At 44.2% G+C, this 23,595-nt stretch overlaps 1 protein-coding gene across 1 annotated transcript in view; it reads right to left on the bottom strand.

Annotated features, from left to right (window-relative positions):
* Positions 1–23,595, bottom strand: part of VWF (von Willebrand factor) — a 164,488-nt gene that overhangs the window by 12,878 nt on the left and 128,015 nt on the right. The window contains exons 43-48 of the mRNA XM_081860930.1: positions 23,043–23,192; positions 13,656–13,766; positions 11,916–12,099; positions 9,526–9,566; positions 3,607–3,723; positions 461–559 (exon numbers count right to left, since the gene is read on the bottom strand). Coding sequence (XP_081717056.1) covers positions 461–559; positions 3,607–3,723; positions 9,526–9,566; positions 11,916–12,099; positions 13,656–13,766; positions 23,043–23,192 — 702 coding nt within the window. The remainder of the gene's footprint in view (positions 1–460; positions 560–3,606; positions 3,724–9,525; positions 9,567–11,915; positions 12,100–13,655; positions 13,767–23,042; positions 23,193–23,595) is intronic.

Below are 23,595 nucleotides of genomic sequence, written 5' to 3'. Positions count from 1 at the left end.
GCATCCTGAAGAGAACATAACACGCGATTGCGTGTCTGCGGGTTGTGTTTCGCCGCTTCCGCACATGTGCGTGATGTCATTTTGAGCGTCTGCGCATGCGGCGAAACCCAGAAGTAATGCATTCCGTTACTTCAGGGTCACCGCAGAACCCGGAAATGCTTAACATGAAGCGTATTCATCCCAAGGCATGACTGCAGTTGTCTAAGCAAAAGGGACTCTATCCTGTATGTAGCTGACACTCTATAAATAATATACAACAGTAGTGCCACTGCTGCCACCAGGACACAAGGAACTAGACCGCTTGTTGCCTTTTCATCTAGAGCTTGAAATGGCAGAAAATGTTCTTGCAGAAGCCCCTTTCTTATCAATGTGCTATATATATAATATATGTGGACTCTTCCAGACAAACTGCGTTCACTCGGCGTTATAGTGGACCCAGTTTTAGGTGAAACCAACTCACCTTCAGGGAAATAATAGTTCTGTTCCTCAGCTGTATCGAACATGCAGATGGCAAGCATTTGCCGCAGCAGGAGCCAGAGACTGTTTCCATCCTGTAATTCTGCAAAGAAATAAAATGGGTAATTTCACTGAACCTCAGTCTTCACCGACATCAAAATAATCTGCTAAAGTGCAGTGGCACTGCCTCACTTCACAGCCATACTCGGCTATGGCAGTCCACTAGACTGAAGCCACATCATCTGTAACCCAGTGGGCATGCCATTCAGGAGACGGTCAAATCCATTGTGTGTCGAGGTCCCCAAGCCACCCCCTAAATAAATCACAATTCACACAGAAATTTGTGTTTAAGGTTTTTGGCATAATTTTGGCCACAACTTTATTAAAATGTGAGTGGTTGCTTAGGCATTGGTCATGACTATCTGTCCCCACGCCCAGGGACAGAACTGACTTCCGGATTCCAGTGAAAGCCACTAAGGGAAAACAATATTGGGGAGAAATGGGGCTGGGCACCATACTGTCACCCCTCCCCACATGCTCCCAGGGGCTTGCATGGTCCTAGCCCCTAGCCAGGGATATGGACAAAAGTATGGCAAACCCCTGCATTGCTTTAACAGAATTCCTTTGCAGCAGCATTGGAGGGGCAGGCACAGCCAACCACATCCCCTCAACCAATAAATTTTTAACCAATGCCTAAACGCAACCTTACAAGTTGTGACGATTTGCTACACAGTAGGCAAAAACCAAATGACACCAGCCAATCTGCCAAATGGACAAAATTCCTACCAGGCCCCCGCTCCAAAGCAGACGACCCCATGACAGGCATAGCAAGGTCAAGCGCAACAGCCCTAAATTAGGGAGGGAGGGTGATCCGATGCATGCAGCAAAAGAGACTGAAAAAACTGTGTGCCAAGAATATATAACCTTCAGGCCATCCGTCTAAATGGTAACATCAAAATCTCCCCAACAACTCTAATTGGCCCAATCACAGTCATGGCCATCCAAATGGTCCCGCCCAGTAACCAAGAGAGGGTGTCCTGTTAGACCCCACCGCAACACGTGCTCTCCATGATGGAGAACACGCTTTGTCACACCAGTGGCTCATGTCCCTTGCGGGGAGACACCCCATATGATTATGTAGTTACTGGGTTACAGATGACGATTGGTGGGAGGCAACTCTGTGCTGAAACACTTTTGCGTGGCAAATCAGATCCTCTTCAAGGAGGGTACGCATTGTGCTCGGGCCCCCAGGCATCTCTCACCTCCTGGTGTGGGCAGGGCTATGCCCTGCTCAACTTTGGTTGGTCATTTTGTGGTCACTTGGTCCCTAAAGCCAATTGCTTGGCTTGGGGGGTGGCCGCAAAACATTATTTAAGCCCTGCGTGATGTTTGCTGGACCTCTTTGCCTTCGCGCAGCGGATCCCCCGCCTGCCCACCCCTTTATCTGGCCTTGCTATGGACATTGTTGGTCACCTGTTTTGCAATGGGGGCCTGGTAGGAATTTTTCCATCTGGCAGATTGGCAGAGCCATTTGGTTTTCGTCTACCACATAGCAATCGTCATAACTTTGTAAGGTTTGGTGGTTAGGCATTGGATCAGCAGTGTGTGGGGCGGAGAGGTGCGGTCATCACCTGCCACTCCAAGCTCAAGGGTATTCTGTTAAAGGAATCAGGGGTTGGCCTGGGTCTTGTCCGAAACCCCACGGTAGGGGCTGGGGCCATACCAGGACCCCACGGGGGCTCCCTCTGGTTGTGTTTCACCCTTTTATCAGATTCCTCGTGATGTGGGTGGGAGTCTGATATAGCTTGGATGATTCCAGTGCCTAAGCCAATACCACTCCCATTCTGTATTCAATAAAGTTGTGGCCAAAACTTTGCCCAATAACTTAAACTAAAATCCCGTTTCAATTGTGTTTTCATTTTTGGGGGGTGGTTGGGGGATCTCGAAGTGCAACTGTTCTGCAACAATAACCTGAGAGTCTGTCCTTAGAAGTCACACATTTGTCGTCATTTATAACAACACATACATAAATACTGTGTGCAATGTTGCTTTGGGGGAGATTGGCAAAGGTCTATTCCTTCCCCCCTCTTCCTGTCCCCCCTCAATGATTTCATCATTTGATGAGGAGGGATTGGGCTCAGAGGAAGCTTGCCTGGAGTCTAATCCCTCTTTTCAACAGCTGCTTTCAGGGATGAAGTGAATGTTAAGACCTCCCTTCATCTCCGAAGCAAGTCTTGTGGGAACAGAACTGGGCACAGAATAGGAAATCTATACTGAATGACGCTGAAGGGGTTCTGCCTTCACACAAAAACTAAATGAGCAAATCTGGATGGCAAAGGGCCTACATAAGAAATATTACAATTTTTTTTGAAATAATGGCTGTATTTCTAGCATGTAAAGACTTAAAGTGTCCAGTCCATCCAGGAACTCTTGAGAAATATAGGGGTCCCTAGAAACCTTGGCTGCTGCTGCTACACACACACATGTAGTTTCTACCAGTATAAGCTGTGTTGTATGAACTGGTAAGTTAGCGGGAGAATTTCAGCAAGGTTCTGAGCCATACATGCTCCAACCTAAAGTGCCCGCCAGTTTGGGATGCATCCACTATGAAAACAGTAATTTCAGGTATTTAGAAATGTTTTCTTAAGCGATTTTAAACAGATCCTTTACCTAATTGCACGTGGAAATAGGCAAAATGCAACTCTAACCAAGTTCAATAAAAAATAAGGCTCACACTAAACATGTAACAATATTCCATTCTGAGCCAACCGGAGTGAGGGAACATCGAAAATTTAGGTAAGAATTGTGGCCGTGTGCTTTAACTCCTACTTTTCTTTATGGTAAGGCTTAAAGGGCCTTCGGGTTCAAGTATTTATTTACTTATTTTGTAAAAGTTGTATACCACTGATTGTTATTTTTAAAAACCCTCAAAGTAGTATGGAAATCAGTGATACTGTAAGAAAAAGGATGTAGTTAATTTATATGGTCCAGCCAACTCCTGCAGCACAAAACGTATGCTGCACATTTCCATGAATTTTGGTAGAGTTTGCGACTGTGAGTGTGCGTCTTTTAACAGAGGTGTGAGAATAAAGTAGCTTGGAATATATCCTAGACCTTCAATATCAGCAGGGCCATAACACACTCTCTTACCTTGGGGCAAGGTTCACAGGTGATTTTTCCACATGTCAATTTATATTTCAAAAACAGTCCCCTCTGTAGACTGCACTGACAGCTGGTGCATTGATCCAACAGCACACGTTTCCCAGGCTGAAAGATGAGAACAAAACTGCAGTTTCAACTGATCATGCTTTCTCATCAGAAACATGAAGAATGGACCATTCTTAACCAGATGAAAAATAATAATAATAATAAAACCGTTCAGCCTCTAAACATATAATTCCCCCCCAAAAATATGAAAACTTCTACTTTGCTAATAGTTCAAGCAAAAATGATAATAATATTAAGGTGTCCAGGGAATCTATTGGAAATGAACTATCAAGAAAATGTCCTTCTGCCTTTCCATTCAGCTCCCATTCTGGCATGAACTCCTTCCCCTTTCTCCAGCTGTGGTTACAATCCATTAGGTAAAGGGTAAAGGGTCCCTGACCATTAGGTCCAGTCGTGGCCGACTCTGGGGTTGCGCGCTCATCTCGCTTTATTGGCCGAGGGAGCCGGCGTACAGCTTGCAGGACATGTGGCCAGCATCACTGAGCCACTTCTGGCGAACCAGAGCAGCACACGGAAATGCCGTTTACCTTCCCGCCGGAGTGGTACTTATTTATCTACTTGCACTTTGATGTGCTTTTGAACTGCTAGGTTGGCAGGAGCAGGGACCAAGCAACAGGAGCTCACCCCGTCACAGGGATTCGAACTGCTGACCTTCTGGTCGGCAAGTCCTAGGCTCTGTGGTTTAAGCCACAGCGCCACCCGCGTCCCACATTACAATCCATTAGTTGACAATAAATGCAACAAAGGACACACACTCAAGGAAACAATATGCCAATTATTACCAGACAAACCTATATTAGGCTCCAGATTATCCTGATCGCCTTCATCTGAATTCACAGCCCTATGTTTAAGACAGGGTCACATACACAGGACTGATTTATCAGATTCCTACATGAAGTAGGAGAATTTAATTTTTGCATTGGCTAAAGTTACACAGAAAATCTAAAATTACTATATCCTAGGGTTGCTGGGAATTATATTCACAGAATTGAATCCAATGGTTCTCCATTCTTTTAGCTTGAATCATTTATTTAGAAAAAAAAGAAGTTTCTACACTGTAACCTAGCAGCAAGGCAAAATTAAAAACCCACTAATATCCCATGTTTGGGGGAAAGCTGCCACCCCGATAAAATTATTATAGAATTTCTTCAGGGATTATTCCTGGACGGTAAAAGGTAAAGGTACTCCTGGCCGTTATGTCCAGTCGTGGCCGACTCTGGGGTTGCGGCGCTCATCTCGCTTTACTGGCCGAGGGAGCCGGCGTTTGTCCGCAGACAGCTTCTGGGTCATGTGGCCAGCATGACCAAGCTGCTTCTGGCGAACCAGAGCAGCGCACGGAAATGCCGTTTACCTTCCTGCCGGAGCGGTACCTATTTATCTACTTGCGCTTCGACGTGCTTTCAAACTGCTAGATTGGCAGGATCCTGGACAGAAATGCCCCATTAACAAGGAGATTACTGGGAGCTGGCAAATGCATATTATTATTATTATTAAAGTTTGCGAAATACACCTATGAAATGCTGCATGAGAATCCTACAACATCTGCTAGCACACTACTGGCCAATGCAAGCTGTAAAAGTCAGTATCAAGGCAAAGAGCACCCGGGTCTTCCTTAATCACTCTGCTCAATAAAAGCCTGGGAAACCAGATGACTGTTGCAAGGCGATTCCATTTTGGTAAGTCAAGCCACCTGGTTGGAAGTTTAAAGCAATTCAGAATGAACACAGTTAAACCAAACTATGGGAGAATAAAGCTGGTAACTAGATACGAGGTGGAAATGTAAAGGGATTAAGGCAAAAACAAATGGCTCCAGTGATATAATGGCAACAGAAGACTCTGAATGTTGTTAATGGGGGCCAGTAGGGAGAGGTGAGGAAAGAAGAGAGGGGATTTTCCTTTAATGGAAAGTGAAATATGTACTTCAAGGGTGGTTAAAAATACATTTTTCAAGTCTGGGAAATGTAAGTGTGTGAGATACCAAGTCCTGCTTCCATGTTACTTCCAGCAGTACTTTATTGGATGAAGGCCAAACTCTCAGGAGAATGTCTAAATATTACAAATCACAGATTATACATTTGGAGTTTCTTGGTTTTTTTCATGGGAAAACAGAAACCCTGGAGGAAAGCTGGGTGGGTGTACTAAAGAAACACTGATGGGTGGAACTGAACTAGGAAGGGTGTTCTACAAAGAAAAAAAACTTTTAATTAACACACACACATACTTTAAACCGCTGAGAGTTTTCGCAGTGCTATTGTTTTTTTCTAGTTTTGTAAAGTTTTAGTTTTTTGCACTTTTGTCCTGGACATTCCAACTGGGGAACAAAGACAGGACACAACTTTTAGAACAAACAAACAAAGCTGCAATCCTATACTGCTTTATCTAGGAATACATTGCCATGAATTCGGTAGAATTTCTTCTGAGTGGACTTTCATGGATTTGCACTATAAACAGATAAATGCCCCTGAAGCAGTTATAATAATGAAGGACTAATACTGGGCCTTAGATAGAGCTAATAAGAAATATTTTAAAAATGTTTTCCTAGCATTCTCTCTCTCTATATATCCCCCCCCCCCGCCCCGCTTCCTTTTCCTGTCTTTCTCTATCCTATCCTAATTTGCCTTTCTCTGATTCCCTCTCTGGCTCTCAGGGCAAAGCTTTTGATGCCCTAATTAGATTTGTGGGCAATTGTATTCTTACTTAAAAACTGCTGCTGGGGCTCCAGATTGGATTGAAACATAATGAAGCACTTTTTGAACAACCAAACTGCTTCTCGGGCATCTTCTCTGTAATCCTTTTGGATTTTTTTTGCTTTCAGAGTCAGCTTCCCTTTTCCACAGGCATTCCCCCATGGAGGAAAATGCAAATGTTGCAAGGAAAGTCCCTTGGTCTCAGTTCCTTTTCATGGTAATAAAAAGGTAAACGGACCCCTGACCATTAGGTCCAGTCGCGACCGACTCTGGGGTTGCGGCGCTCATCTTGCTTTATTGGCCGAGGGAGCCGGCGTACAGCTTCTGGGTCATGTGGCCAGCATGACAAAGCCGCTTCTGGCGAACCAGAGCAGCGCACGGAAACGCTGTTTACCTTCCTGCTGGAGTGGTACCTATTTATCTACTTGCATTTTGACGTGTTTTCGACCTGCTAGGTTGGCAGGAGCTGGGACTGAGCAACGGGAGCTCACCCCGTCACAGGGATTCGAACCGCCGACCTTCTGATCAGCAAGCCCTAGGCTCTGTGGTTTAACCCACAGCGCCACCTGCATCCCCTTCATGGTAATAGGGGTAGCGAAATCAAGCAGGGACATGTCACTCAAGTGCTTAGAAAGCCAGAGAAGAAGGAGACAACCCAGAAGAGGAGATGAGAGTTTATTCCCTGGTCAATCAAAGGGAATAACTGTATGAAAAACTCTCCAATTTACGGTTCCACTTCTGGTGTGAGTAAAATGATCAAGGGTCTGGAAACAGAGGAACAATGGAGAGGGTTCGGTATGTTTAGCCTGGATAAGAGGAAATATGATAGCCATCTTTAGTTTTGTAAAGGACTGTCCCATGTAAGATGGAGCAAGTTTATTTTCTCCTGCTCCGGTGGGTAGGACTCAAACCAATGGCTTCAACTTACAAGGAAGGAGATTCCGGCTCCCAAACTATTTGAATTCTTTAACTTCCTCAGCTCATAGATATGCCTTTGTAAAGGCAAGATTCAACACCTTCCCATCGAATGTGCTGAGAAATAGATTCTCCAATGGACAGATATCGCTCTTATGTGATTGTAATTGTGGGGCACCGGAATCGTTGCATCACATAATTTTTGACTGTCCTTTTCACTTACCGGCCAGGAGCAAGTTTCTTGCTCAATATCTTAAGGGAATTGCCGATGATACGATTGAAGCCAAACTGAGATATCTACTAATTGATGATGACCCCCTAAGATCACTCATGGTTGCCAGATTCTTGATCAGCGTCCTATCCCTAAAGAAGAGAAACGGACTCCTGTGTGGCTCGGATAATCCCTTTAAACCATGATCAATGTTTTAGGTGATATCACCATTGATATCCTTGATTAATTTATGAGCAGAGGGCGATGTATAGGTTACAAATTTATTGTAATGTATGATGGTGGTCTTTGTTTTTATTTTGCTTTGGTTCCTGTTTGTCTTTTGTAAGTCTTGGCGATTTTAAATTTGGAGGTTTAAGTATATTATGTTGGTATGGGAAACTGTCGTGTAACGGGCCAATGGCCGTAATAAAGATCAATCCAATCCAATCAGGAAGAACTTTCTGACAAGAAGAGCTGTCTGACAGTGGAAAAGACTCCCTCAGGAAGTGGTGGACTCTCTTTCCTTGGAGGTTTTCGAAGTAGAGGTTATCTCGATTATCTGTCATGTAAACTTTAATTGAGATTCCAGCACTGTAGGGGGTTGGCCTAGATGACCCTCAGGGTCCATCCCAGCTCTACAATTCTTTACGTCAGTGATTCAAGCAGCCTATGAAACCTTATGGTCTCTTGATGTTTATGACTCCGCATACTATTGGCTTATTTTTATCGTGATTTTGTTAAGTAGAGTTTTTGTATATTACTGAAATTGTAAGAAGCAAGAAGCAGTGTAAACATTTAATTAATAAAGTAGTAAGACCAGTTATAAGTAGAGAATTCCCCCCCCCCATCAAAACCCCTCAAATGGACTTGCGACTCCCGCTCTGGTATAAAAATAAGTGCAGTTTAGCACTAGCTGGGAAAATAATGCATAAATCATGTGTTGCCAAAAACAGACATACAAGACTCCCTTCTCCACTGTCTTAACTGTACTCTGCTTACCTGATTTAAGTATTTTCCAGATATGCTGTACTGCTTTTTTTGGGGGGGGTAATTATACTTCCGTTATTGTTATTGTATTGCTTTGTTTTACTTACTTCAATAATTTTTAAAAGAGCGAGAAAATATAGAGCATGGAAGTAAAGCACCTCCAGCCTGAATGTACTCAAAAAAACTAGTTGATGGCTCAGATCAAGGGAATGTAGAGGGAGAAGAACTATGAGGCTCATTTATACCATAAACCTATACAGGCGACTTTCCACTTACACAGGGGTTATGTTCCAGGCCCCTGTACCCATGAATGAAACACACATAAGTGGGGAGCACTGTGGCTCAGAAAGAGAGCCCAAAGATGATGTTAGGGAGGGTCTCCTCATGAGTCAGAGGTGCAACAGGGCTTTGCTCAGCTGATGTGTGGGAATGAGGCTGCTGCTGTGCTACCCCACGTGTCAGCTCTTTGGTGGGTAGGCTAAGCAGCCTCAACAAAGACCTACTGCACCTCTGGCTTGTGATGAGACCCTCCCCGGAGCCCGAACGGGGCCTTCACCTCCTCCTTAGTCTGGCCATTCCTTTGGGGTCCATCCATCCTTTCTCTTCACCCTCCAGCCCACTCCTTATACACACCTAGGAACAGCACATGCGTGGAGCTACTGCTACCAGTGTCTGTCCAACAAAAAGCTACTCCAAAACTAAGGAACGGGCTGCAGTTCTGATGTTCACCTGAAAACAGGATGGGACCCACTGGTGGTTCCTGTTGTGTAGATTGCATTGACCTAGATAGCCTGACCCAGTATGTTTCCTAGGTCCTTAACCCTGACACCTAGTTTTCTGTGCCAAAGAAATGTTTCACACCGACAAAATTCATTCTTCAGAGATCTGATGTTCAGGGTTACCACCTTGGTGAGAACTAAGCCTAAGATTTGTGGTTAAAGGTTTAAAACTGATGTAGAGAAATGAGAAAATTTTCAAAACAGAGATCTCTTAACTCCCAAACTGAAGATCGTTTCAAAAGTTGATTAGCTATTATCTTACCGCAAGAACAGTGCCATTCAAAACACAGCCGCTTACAGGTTCTACGAGAGAAAATGGGTGTCCATTAGCATGAGTACCTTCAATGCAACCACAGGGATTATAATAATCTATATGCAGCCATAAAATTAAAAGACGCCTGCTTCTTGGGAGAAAAGCAATGACAAACCTAGACAGCATCTTAAACAGCAGAGACATCACCTTGCCAACAAAGGTCCGTATAGTTAAAGCTATGGTTTCCCTAGTAGTGATGTATGGAAGTGAGAGCTGAACCATAAAAAAGGCTGATCGCCAAAGAATTGATGCTTTTGGATTATGGTGCTGGAGGAGACTCTTGAGAGTCCCATGGACTTCAAGAAGATCAAAGCTATCCATTCTGAAGGAAATCAGCCCTGAGTGCTCACTGGAAGGACAGATCGTGAAGCTGAGACTCCAATACTTTGGCCACCTCATGAGAAGAGAAGACTCCTTGGAAAAGACCCTGATGTTGGGAAAGATTGAGGGCATAAGGAGAAGGGGATGACAGAGGACGAGATGGTTGGATAGTGTTCTCGAAGCAACCAGCATGAGTTTGACCAAACTGCGGGAGGCAGTGGAAGACAGGAGTGCCTGGCGTGCTCTGGTCCATGGGGTCACGAAGAGTCGGACACGACTAAACGACTAAACAACAACAACAAATTCTGCATTTCCATGGTGTCATCTGGAGTGCACTGTCACCCATATGCAGACGGCATGCAGCCCTGTTTCTCCTGTTCATCAGGAGAAGCACATCCGTCTATGACCATTCTTGATTGCAGTGATGGACTAGATGGGGCCACACTGCCCCTGAAGGATCAGGTTCATAGCTGGGGATACTCCTGGATCCATTGCTGTCATTGGTGGCACAGCTCGCTCCCATGACATAGGGTGCCTCCAGCCAGCTTTGGCGGATGCCCCAGCTCCACCCCATCGGGCTATCTGGGGGCTGGTAACCTCCTTACTGCATTGTGCTATACATGGGGCAAAAAACACATTTGTTCTGTATGATTCCTTCTGGGAGCAATGGAACATCAAGTCCTATTGCTCCCAGAGATTTGCTCTATCTGTGTTGAAAGTGCTGGTGGCAAGGAAGGAACATTTTATCATATGTGGTGGGAATGTAAAAAGGTTAAAAACTTATGGGAAATGATATATAATGAGATGAAAAAAATGTTGAAATATACATTTATTAAGAAACCAGAAGCATTTCTACTGGGCATTGTAGGAGATGATATAAATAGAAAAGATTGTAAGCTGTTTTTATATGCAATGACGGCAGCAAGAATATTGTTGGCACAAAAATGGAAGCAAGAAGAATTACCGACGAAAGAAGATTGGAAGATGAAATTGATGGACTATGCAGAATTAGACAAGGAAGAATTCGAAACCAGCAGGACCAGAGATTCACAGAAGATTGGTGTAAATTTACAGACTAATTGAAAAATAATTGTGATGATCAGATTACATTTGTAGGTTTGCAAGAAGTTTTGTGAGGTGAATAATCTGAATTATTGCATAATTGGAGAAAAAGGAAGATGTTAGTTAAGACAATTAAAGGCAATATGAATTTAAGAAATGCAGAAAAAATGATAAAAATGGGGGATCAGAGGTGCTGATGGAAGTCCAAAAAGATTGTATAAGATGTGAAATTTTGTGGTATGTACGATATTTAATATGCTTAAAAATGAATAAAAATTATTTTAAAAGAAAAGGAAAAGAAAGTGCTTGTGGCCAGGAGTCCCAGGCACTAGCTGCTCAGGCTGTGGATAGCTGGATACCCTGTTTTAATTTAGCTGGTTATTACCCTTTCTCAACAGTTCTTTAAAAGTGGTATACCATTTTAAAGGGGAGTGAAGAAGCAGAGGCAGCACAAAGCCCTCAGACCACCTCATAATGGAACAGGCCACATTGAGGATTCTGAAATGGACCACTGATTTCCCAAGGAAGCAGAAACTGCTATATTATTTTGCGCAGCCTGTTTTCGCTTCCAAAACTGTTAGGCAACAAAATGGTGCCGTAAAGTGCTTAGTCAGTCGTCTTCTCCTCCAAGAAAAAACATCCTGGGGCAATGAATTCCACAAGGCAATTGTGTGTCTGAAAAGAAAAGTGCAAAAATAAAAAATAAAAAAGCAAAAGTGAGTGGGGCCTGAGGAGAAAAGTGGGAAAGTGAGTGATCTAGAGAGGAAAAAAAGCATAAATAGTGGCATCAGCATGTTCTTGATGTCACACAAAAACAAAACAGAAATCGAACTGTTGAGTTTGTAGCCCAAGTCGTACCGACCAAGCCAAATGCTTAACTTTTCGGACCACTTTTCCTCATAAGAAATACACAAGAAACTGGCAAGCCCTTTTTTGTGTGACAGACCATTCCGTACCACAGTGGCATGTAGGACAGCAGCCAGTTGTTCGGCTACAGCGCAGTTCGGTTCCGAATGGGCAACTGGGTTGCTGTGCCTGAGCGCACGAGACGTTCTTTGTCTGAATAAACACCTCCTCATTCACCCGGACACATTCTCTGACGATGCATGGATCTGAGGGGGAAGGCCACTCGGAGCCAACCTGTAAATGAAACACAGGAAAAGGACGTCTGTGGAATGAAGACTGCCTTCCTCTTTTAAAGTGGAGGGAGAAATATGCCAAGGCACTTGCCTTCTCCCATCCAAGCAAAGTCTGGCGACCGTGTCAGCCAGCCCTTAGGCCAGGCATAGGAAAACTCGGCCCTCCAGATGTTTTGGGACTACAACTCCCATCATCCCTAGCTAACAGGACTAGTGGTCAGGGATGATGGGAGTTGTAGTCCCCAAACATCTGGAGGTCCAAGTTTGCCTATGCCTGCCTTAGGCCTTGCTGTTGCTAAATGTCAAGCAGTCATTAGAAAACAGCTGCCAAGGATGCTATCAGGATGATGACACTTAATAGCATTAATCTGCCTTGTATCACCAAAGCCTGGCTGGGCAAAGGCAGAAAGAGGGTTAGCTTCTCAGTTATGCCCTATGTGGCTTCTCAATGGTGTGCCACCACCATGTTCTTCACTTTTTAGGAGTCCCAATTGGGTTTTTATCTGGTGTTGAATATATAACCACTATGGGACTCACCAGCTGATACCTAGTGCTGAAGTGCCCAAGGCTTTCAGGCCTTGTCACCTGGGGACTTTGTGGGGCTATCCCAACAGATTAGACACCCAACAGTCATAGAATCATAGAATCATAGAATCAGAGAATCATCATAGAATCGTAGAGTTGGAAGAGACCACAACGGCCATCGCGTCCAACCCCCTGCCAAGCAGGAAACACCATCAGAGCACTCCTGACATATGGTTGTCAAGCCTCTGCTTAAAGACCTCCAAAGAAGGAGACTCCACCACACTCCTTGGCAGCAAATTCCACTGTCAAACAGCTCTTACTGTCAGGAAGTTCTTCCTAATGTTTAGGTGGAATCTTCTTTCTTGTAGTTTGGATCCATTGCTCCGTGTCCGCTTCTCTGGAGCAGCAGAAAACAACCTTTCTCCCTCCTCTATGTGACATCCTTTTATATATTTGAACATGGCTATCATATCACCCCTTAACCTCCTCTTCTCCAGGCTAAACATGCCCAGCTCCCTTAGCCGTTCCTCATAAGGCATCGTTTCCAGGCCTTTGACCATTTTGGTTGCCCTCCTCTGGACACGTTCCAGTTTGTCAGTGTCCTTCTTGAACTGTGGTGCCCAGAACTGGACACAGTACTCCAGGTGAGGTCTGACCAGAGCAGAATACAGTGGCACTATTACTTCCCTTGATCTAGATGCTATACTCCTCTTGATGCAGCCCAGAATTGCATTGGCTTTTTTAGCTGCCGCATCACACTGTTGGCTCATGTCAAGTTTGCGGTCAACCAAGACTCCTAGATCCTTTTCACATGTACTGCTCTCAAGCCAGGTGTCCCCCATCTTGTATTTGTGCCTCTCATTTTTTTTGCCCAAGTGCAATACTTTACATTTCTCCCTGTTAAAATTCATCTTGTTTGTTTTGTCACTATCCTTTAGTTGGTGTACTCTTGGACGAGGTCTAATTATGGTGATATATAAGTGGGGGAAGACATCAGCCGTGCCCTTTCCACGGTCCAACCGACAGACTGACCTCATGCCAATGGACATCTTCATCTCCCGGAGACCAGTGTGATACCTCGTCACACATCGTCTTCAGACATTTCCCACAACACGCTCCTTCCTTGTTCACATACTTATATCCCTGGGGGGTGGGAATGGAATAAAAGACATTCTGATTGTACAATAGAAACAAAGATGACTTAGAAATTAGTTTATTTCCTTTCTGGGTTGGGGGGGGGAGGAATTGTCAATTACAGATTGCCCTCAAACATTAACTACAGAGTTAACACATGCAACTAGAGAGATGACTAACCCTAGTTAACCATTGGCAAGCATATATTTTTTTTTAAGCTGTGTTTTTTATTTAAGCTATACCTGTGAGCAGATCCTTGCTCCCATTCTGCCCTGACAGCTGTACCTGACGGAGTGGTTGTGTATACACCTAGGCAAGAGTAGGATCTGGTGTGTCCATACTAATATGCCTCCCCATTCTCCCCCTCCTTCCATGTCTGTCCCCCCCCCCCAGCTCCAGGTCCCCTCCAGCAGATCCCATCCCCCAGAAGTGACGACGTAGAGCATGGACAGGCAGACTAAGGCCTGGGGGCCAGATCTGGCCCAATCGGCTTCTAAATCCGACCTGTGAACGGTCAGGGAATCAGCATGGTTTTACATGAGTAGAATGTGTCCTTTTATTTAAACTGCATCTCTGGGTTATTTCCGGGGCATAGGAATTCGCTCAATATTATTTTTTCAAAATAGATTCTGGAGCACCACATGGTCTGAGGGACAGTGGACCGGCCCCCTGCTGAAAAAGTTTGCTGACCCCTGACGGAGAACCTAATACCTCTTGCGAAGGAAGCAACCAGAGCAGTGAGCTGACCCTTCAATCACCCCGGATAAGGCTCTTCTGAAACCTCAGTAAGTACATCTAAATTGAAATAACTTGCTATATACATATTCAGCCATTTTCCCAGAGCCATCCAGATTTTTAACCCAGGTGGCGCTGTGGGTTAAACCACTGAGCCTAGGACTTGCTGATCAGAAGGTCGGCGGTTCAAATCCCCGCGACGGGGTGAGCTCCCGTTGCTCGGTCCCTGCTCCTGCCCACCTAGCAGTTTGAAAGCGTGTCAAAAAGTGCAAGCAGATAAATAGGTACCACTTCGGCGGGAAGGAAAATGGCATTTCCGTGCGCTGCTCTGGTTCGCCAGAAGCGGCTTAGTCATGCAGGCCACATGACCCGGAAGCCGTACACTGGCTCCCTCGGCCAATAAAGCGAGATGAGCGCCGCAACCCCAGAGTCGGCCACGACTGGACCTAATGGTCAGGGGTCCTTTTACCTTTACCTTACTTCTAGGTACCTATTCTATATCTTGGTTTCACTGTGTTTGCCATATCCTGCTACATGCCACATTCTTATTAACCATTCATTCTTTGTATTATCTTCATATGATCTACCTCAAGGATCACCTCTCCCCTTATGAACCAACCCAGACCCTGCAATCATCTGATTGATAGAGTGACAACACGAGAACAAGGCCTTTTCTGCAATGGCTCCCCAGCTGTGGAATGCTCTCCCAAGACAGCATCATTACATATCTTTAAGTGCCAGGCAAAAACTTTCCTCTCTAACCAGACCTTTGGCCTTTTAATCTGTGGCCTTTTAACTGTGTTTGTGGGAGGGAGTTATTAGTTTGTGTTTTTTTTATTATGTATTTTGTGTTCTCATTTTGTATGTTTATGTTGGAAACTGCCCTGTATTCTTTGGATGGAGGGTAGTATACAAATTTAATAAGTAAAACGTTATCATCATCATCTAATAGACAGAATAGTGCCAAATCCACAGGTTATGATAAACGAAAGCTGTTTTGTAAATTAGCGTTTAAATAGTTCTGATACTAAGGAACATAAATTAATTAAATCTAAGAGAGTTTCCAGTCCCTTTTCAAAATGATTACATGAGAACAATGTACAGAAAGTGGTAGAAAGCTTTGCATCTGCTACGGTCAAATTTGTGGTGATTCTGTCACCTCAGCTTTCTGCTAACCTGGATGTTTTCACCGTCAGAATGTCTGCTTCCCTTGTATTGTTTATCCAATTGTATTATGCTGTTGGGATTTAGAAATTTAACAAAGATTTAAAGCACAAGATGTTCCTGTGATAAATATTCCTTAAGTTGGTCATATGGACAGCATGAAGATCACTATCTACGAGACTTGTGGGGGGAAATAATAATAATACTTGTCCCAGGAGGTCACGTTTTATGTAATTTTCTAGGTTTGAGCAGGTGATTTGGGAGTAATAATAAGCAGCAGCTGTGGGGAGACTTGCTCATATTCTGTTACAATAACTCTTTTGACTTGCTTTGCCAAAACAAGTACAATCCAACAGTGAGACCGAAGACGACACTTGCACTTTTCACCATGTTCTTTCTACTTGTAAAGCCAGAATTGGGGGGGTTGGGGTTGGGGGAGACAATACTCATATTATGGAACAATGTGCTCAAAGAAGCCTACCAAAGTCTCACTATTTGCTTACCGCCAACTGCTGAAACTATATTTCTTTTTCCTGGCGGTTTTTGGACATATCTGTGTTTCGAGTGTTATTATGGCTTTGTTTGAACTGCTTTTTTTAATGTCATTGCCTGCTTCTTGGGAGAAAAGCAATGACAAACCTAGACAGCATCTTAAAAAGTAGAGACATCACCTTGCCAACAAAGGCCCGTATAGTTAAAGCTATGGTTTTCCCAGTAGTGATGTATGGAAGTGAGAGCTGGACCATAAAGAAGGCTGATTGCCAAAGAATGGATGCTTTTGAATTCTGGTGCTGGAGGAGACTCTTGAGAGTCCCATGGCCTGCAAGAAGATCAAACCTCTCCATTCTGAAGGAAATCAGCCCTGAGTACTCACTGGAAGGACAGATCGTGAAGCTGAGGCTCCAATACTTTGGCTACCTCATGAGAAGAGAAGACTCCTTGGAAAAGACCCTGATGTTGGGAAAGATGGAGGGCACAAGGAGAAGGGGACAACAGAGGATGAGATGGTTGGATAGTGTTCTCGAAGCTACCAACATGAGTTTGACCAAACTGTGGGAGGCAGTGGAAGACAGAAGTGCCTGGCATGCTCTGGTCCAAGGGGTCACGAAGAGTTGGACACGACTAAACGACTAAGCAAGAACAACAACATGTTCTGGTCTTTATATGAAAATACCTGGGGTCAGACTAAGACTGAAGGAAGGATGTGGAATCTGCTGCAATGCATCTGTCCAAGGACAACCCCACAGTTTAGGAAAGTCTCTCTGGGTCAGGCAGAGGAGATGGAGCAAACAGGAGCCACGACAAGGTAACCCTGCTCCTCTGCCCATTCTGTATTTCCTGTTGCTCCTGCCTTTATCTTATCTCCTGGGTAAAAGGTAAAGGACCCCTGGACGGTTAAGTCCAGACAAAGGTGACTATGGGGTTGTGGCGCTCATCTCGCTTTCAGGCCAAGGGAGCCAGCTGGAAGCATCAGCCAATTTCCAGTCTGGGCCAGTGTTGCATGTATTCAACTGTAAATCTGTTCTGTCTCATTTTCTGAGCATTAAACACACACACAATTGCTTTTAAATTGCACACATGTTTATGCACATCCCCTGAAATTTTGTGTTTTGGATGTGTTTTATGATTGAAATATTCATCTTCGCATGCTTTTCTGTATCCTCCCCCCTAAAATATGAAATTTTCTTCACATTTTATAAAAATCACACCAGAGAAGTATGTAGTCCAGTTATTGCCTGTCTTCTGAGGTCTGTCATGGAACTGATTTGCTTCAAAATGAAGCTGTAACAAATGCTTAATCTCTAGTTTCATCCGTTTACGCAGTAAAAAGGTAAAAGACCCCTGGATGGTTAAATCCAGTCAAAGGCGACTCTGGGGTTGCGGCGCTCATTTCACTTTCAGGCCGAGGGAGCTAGCCTTTGTCCGCAGACAGCTTTCCAGGCCACGTGGCCAGAAGGACTGAACTGCTTCTGGCGCAACGGGACACTGTGATGGAAACCAGAGTGCACGGAAACGCCGTTTACCCTCCCGCCGGAGCGGTACCTAGTTATCTACTTGCACTTTAATGTGCTTTCGAACTGCTAGGTTGGCAGGAGCTGGGACCAAGCAATGGGAGCTCACTCCGTTGTGGGGATTCGAACTGCCAACCTTCTGATTGGCAAGTCCTAGGCTCTGTGGTTTAACCCACAGCCCCGCCTGCATCCATGGGCTAAGCACACACTAATTTACCCCAAGACTTATAACAGATTAGCAGGAAAGGGGGAAATCTGGGAGGAAGAATACTAGTATGTCTGTTTGAAAGGAAGGTGATATAAAATAAAGCTCTACATCTACTAACCTTCGTCTGAATCGACATTCTTTCCTATAAGGCAACTGAATGCAACCATTCAGTCTCCATTTCCCCTCTATAATATGGGATAATAAAACTGGCCTATCTTACACAGTTGTAATGATTACAAAGCAAATGTATGCAAACTGCTTTGAGTACTTCTAATGTGATAAATGAATAATACTAAGTCTTCAAAATATAAGGTGACTTGGTATTTCATGTATTAATGCCTTCAATCCTGGCAATGCCTTTCTTTTTAACTTGTTAAATATTTTATTTAAAAATTAAATGTGCTTTTTTTTAAAAATGCTAGCATTCCTTTAAATAAAGGCCCTTTTGATCTTTAGTGCATCTAATGGTAAGTCCTTTTACACTCATGTTGAACATCTGGGGGAAGTTTGTGACTTCAAATAAAACTATCAAACTGAAATATTAGTGATTAAACTCATAGATTTCATGGTCAACCTCTATTACACTAATAATGCGTCACGTGAAGCAAATATTCTAGTTTTCCTATGTCACACACTGGTCCAAAGGGTTGAGAAATATTTAACTGTCAATTTACATATGATTCAATGTGTGTATGATTAAAGTGTTTATTTCTGAAAATCAGAATAGGAATAGGGCAATTATTCTGCTTTAAAAGTGGTTATATATAATTAATGCAATTTCCAGGAAGAAAGAATCAAGAAAGCATATAAATAAATAAATGCTTTGTTATTTTGTTTCTGCATGGAGGGTTTCAAAGTTGTCACCCACTTTATATGATTGCTGTGTTTTAAGATGTGCACACATATCATGCTTACGAATCTCCAGAAGGCATTTTGGTCCAGGCAATTCTCCACCTTGTGGCTAACTTAGCAATAGCAGCAGGCTAGATAGAGAAGATTTATGTGGCATCTTTGTTGGTTTATGGACCACCCAGCCCACAACACAGCACTCTTTGCAAAGGAAAGGGAGAATGAAGCTATCATTGCTTCCTTGCTCAAAGTCCATTTCACAAGGCTGCATTAGCAATCTGATATGTGTTACAGAAGGCTGATTTGCCTCTAAAGCTAAATGTTGGTTTAAACATAGGGTCACCAACCCGATGGCTACAGGTGCAAAGCACCCCTGGCAGAGGCACCGGACTCTGAGCTTCCTTTAAAAAGGGGACAAGGGCTAAGTCTCTAATTATGAAAGAAAATGTGCAGGTATGCTTCTAAGCCAGGCATAGGCAAACAGCCCTCCAGATGTTTTGGGACTACAACTCCCATCATCCCTAGCTAACAGGACCAGTGGTCAGGGATGATGGGAATTGTAGTCCCAAAACATCTGGCAGGCCAAGTTTGCCCATGCCTGCCCTAGAAGTTCTTTTCTGAAAATACTTCTACACAGTAAGTGTTTCATGCAAGCCAGCCTGGAATGTATGGCGGTACATGCTAACCTCATCACCCACACAGATTAGGAGTTGTTCCTTTGTATTTTGTGAAGGAATCAGAAGACTGCTTGACCCTGAATTCACTGCTCATCGTACCCAACAATCAACACTTCAGCATAATTAGCATATAATTAGTGCAGAGCCAACTTGTGAGATAGATTGGGGGGGTGTTCCATGCATCAGGATGTTGGAGGGACCAGGAACATGGCAGCAGCGTGGCTTCCATCACTGGTGCCTCTTCCTCCATCACCTGCCGCCACCACCAGCCAGAGATTGCTTCCTCCTCCTTCCAGGGGCGTAGGAAGGGGGCGGTGGGAGCGGGTTGCCCCAGGTGCCCTCACTGAGGGGGGTGGCATTCGGTGCGCCACCCACCCACAACTCCCAAGCCTACCCCGAGCCGTCGGGGTAAGGGGAGGAGCTGCGTCGCTTTGCCAGTGGAATTCCCCCCTTCCCCCTTCATTTTGACAGCTTGGGGGAGGCTTAGGAGTCGTGGCTCGCTCCGTCCCTGGCTGCAGTGCACGTGCACTGCTCCGGGTGCCAGAGCAGCTAGCCCAGGCCTGGGAGGGCACCCTCCACATCACGCCCCCATCAGGAGCGCGCCCGCCCTGGGCAGCGCAGACATATACTCTGCCACTGCCTCCTTCCCCTCCACGGCTGGAGCAAGAGGAGATGGAGGCAGGCACTGAAGTCCAGCTGTGCTCGGCTTCATGCTGGCCCCAGGTTTTTTTAAAAAATATATTGGGGGGGGGTGCTGAAACAGAAAAGAGGGAGATGGGATTCTATGCTGCCACTCATTCTGAGAACAGCTTCTGAAACGGTGTTTTGCCAAGGCTTTCATTCTATAATGTGTTGGCCCTAATTCGAACCTATGGCTTCGGGAAGGGGAAGTCAACATGGTGTCCTCCATACCGTGTAGGGTTATTACTCTCATAAGCCCCAAGCAGTGTGTCCAAAGATCCAAGATGCCAAGCTGCAGGCCCAACAATATCCAGAGGAGGCCATCTTGGCTACCCCCGGCTGAGGGTATGTACAGAAAATATTATTTGATCTCCCCTTTGAAAAAGACAACCCTGTATTTCATTAAAGCAAGGGAGGTAAAGGTAAAGGGACCCCTGACGATTAAGTCCAGTTGTGGACGACTCTGGGGTTGCGGCGCTCATCTCGCTTTATTGGCTGAGGGAGCCAGCGTTTGTCCACAGACAGTTTTTCCAGGTCATGTGGCCAGCATGACTAAGCCGCTTCTGGTGAAACCAGAGCAGCGCACGGAAACACCATTTACCTTCCCACCAGAGCGGTACCTGTTTATCTACTTGCGCTTTGATGTGCTTTTGAACTGCTAGGTTGGCAGGAGCTGGGAGCGAACAACAGGAGCTCACTCCGTTGCAGAGATTTGAACTGCCAATCGTTTGATCGGCAAGCCCAAGCAGCACAGTGGTTTAACCCTCAGCGCCACCCGCAAGGAAAGCAAGGAAAGGCTTTAGCAAAAACTGAAAATCTTATCTAGGTTTAAATCCTCAGATAAAACATTTTAGTACTCCTCAGCACAGAAACATTCTAAATTTAATGTTTTAGAAGTAGATGGTGGATTTGGTTTAGAGCAGAAAAACATCCCTCCTGCAACAAATAATTTTTACACTGTCCCTTGGACTTCCCAGCTAAAAGTTATAATGTCCATGATCCAAAAGAGCACACAGGAACCATCTGTGAACACACCTGGACTTTTTGGACTTTTTTCCCCTCTGAGTTTCCGCCACAGAACTTCTCCTGCTACATTTTAAGCACCCTGGAGTTTAAAAATCTGTTTTGGGGATTGGAATGAAAATGGTTTTTAAACTGACAATAGGGAGTGTGGATAGCTCATAATCATTTGTGGAAATGTGTTTTTTTGTCTTTTTTTATAAGTGGCTCCCTAGCAAAAGTGCCCCCAGCAAACCTGCTCTTTAAAGTAAAGGGAGTTTAAAATGAGATTTGGCAGCACCTCAAGTTTTTGAAAATCCAGCAAACATGCTACCAGCTCTGCTCATGTGCACAAGAAGAGTGCAGTGCTAGCCTGTTATTAAATTCTGTTGGCTGCATACTAGATTGTCTGCAAAGGAGTTTTCTTGGTGTCAGTTCTTAACTTTTTTACTACCTGCCACAACCCACACACAGCCAGGGAATCTGGAGCGTGAAACCAACTGTAACTGGCAACCGGCCTCGCAGAAAACAACAGAAGCCAGAGTTAAAATTGCTTTATTAATATTAGGCAAGCAATAGGTGTCAGATTTTATAACCTGGCTAGGAACATTTAATACAACACTGGTTTGCGATGTATTAATGAATTTGTTTTATTATACAACTGAGAGAATGTGCAGGTCTAGGTCTTCTTCTGCATTATGGTCTGGAGGGGAATGAAACCATGGAAAAAGTTTTAGGTTAAGAGGAGACTGTGAAGGAACATTTCCCACGCCCAGTTGCGCCAGAGCTAGCACAGGTCCCTATGCGATATATGTTCAGTGTCCTACATTGTGTGCCATGAACAATGAGGCCTCACTCCAGGGAGCAGAAGGAAGGCAAACCATACCAAATATGGTTTTAAAAGCCTCAGATCCACTTTTAGAAGTTACCTTTTGATGACCTTTTGTGCTTTTTGCTATTACACGAGAAAAATTATGTTCCGTTGCATGTTTCCTTGTTTGTGTTGACAGCCAGGAAATTAAGAGCCAAGTGTGTGGTTCAGCTCTGAATGCCTTTTTATGTTTGCTATGCTTACAGCTACGCAAGTGAAATTATTACTGTACTGCACAAGTCTTCACACTGAATATTTTAGCGGTTTTTCAAAAATATTTTATATATTTGGTATTTTTTATATTTTGTTAGATTATTTTGAACTTGAGGTTTTGTAGCACCAAGCGGCTAACTGCAAATTTTGAAGATGGGTGGGTGACTTAATTCTGAGAAATCCATGCTGTATCTTAGTAATCACAGCATTCTTTTCTAAGTGCTCACATTATCTGTTCTAGGACCTTGCCTCGTATCGATGTCAAGCTCACCGGTCGGTAGTTATGAAATGAAACTAAACTACTTTGTTACCAAAGACCAACAAATATAAAGTGTTAGGTATGCAAATCAGCCAACCATTCCATTTAGAGTAGAAGCTGCAGTGGGAAAGGGAAAGAAGTTCAGCGATGAGCGGATCTGCCCGTTTTCTGTTTCTCTCGGTTTCTCATTTTTCCAATCTTAAATTCACTTCTTCCACATCAGTTTGAGAATCATGAAAACCACCAGCATTTTAATGCTAATTTCTCCTAACATAGGCATGCTTGTTTACAAAGTTCTGTTAGAAATTTTCTATAATATTGTGCATTTTTAATTTTGCTTTCACTTATATGTGCATTTTATGGTACTTTACCATAATATATTGGAGAAATGAGAACTTCAAAGAAGTTCTTATATTGTTTCCAAATGTGCAAATTGGGTCTGAATCGAATTTCTTTCCCGTCCCTACAGAAGACTAACAGGGCCATAGGAAGAAGGGTGCTTTCTAAGAACAGCCTTGCCGCCTTTAGGCCATCTGCTTCGCAGCAGTTATGCAAGTGTGCAATTTCCCCATTAGACAGAACTGCTATTCGAATGAAGATCTTGGAGTTTTACATACCGGTGGGCAAATCTTATTGCACTCCTTCTCAAGGCATTCTGTAATTCGAAGCCCGGTAACAGCATCTTCCATATCTGTGCAAGAACATTCTGTGCAGCCTTCCTCCCAAATCTTCCCAATAGGATAGACAACATTTTGATGGACGCAAACCTGCCAATAATTAAAACATGACACTTACTTCACAGAAAACTGCACACCAAGTGTTCTCATAGGATTTTGCTGTGTTGCAAGAATTCCTTTGCGTGTTCAGACCTTTAAACCTCCCCCTTAAATAAATTCAGACAAGACTCAAATTTTGGTTTGGTTTTTGGCAGAATTTAGGCCACAACTTTATTGATTACAGAAAAATGAGTGGTTGCATAGGCTCTGGTTCGACTAGCTCCCTGCACTGTTGCAGGTAGCGCTGACCCAGGGCACCAGCATAGGTCAGCCAAGGGTGAACACCTGGATAAGAGGAAAGCCGGGAACAGGCTAATTCCACCACCCAAGGGTCCCCCTGGACTCAGACACGGGCTCAACCCCCTCTCAGGGGTTGACCAAACCAATGAGTCCC

This window comes from Podarcis erhardii (assembly GCF_964252035.2).
Source record: "Podarcis erhardii genome assembly, chromosome: 5".
NCBI lineage: Eukaryota > Metazoa > Chordata > Lepidosauria > Squamata > Lacertidae > Podarcis > Podarcis erhardii.
Note: the sequence above shows the minus strand (reverse complement) of the source record. Positions and strands in the feature narration are given on the sequence as shown.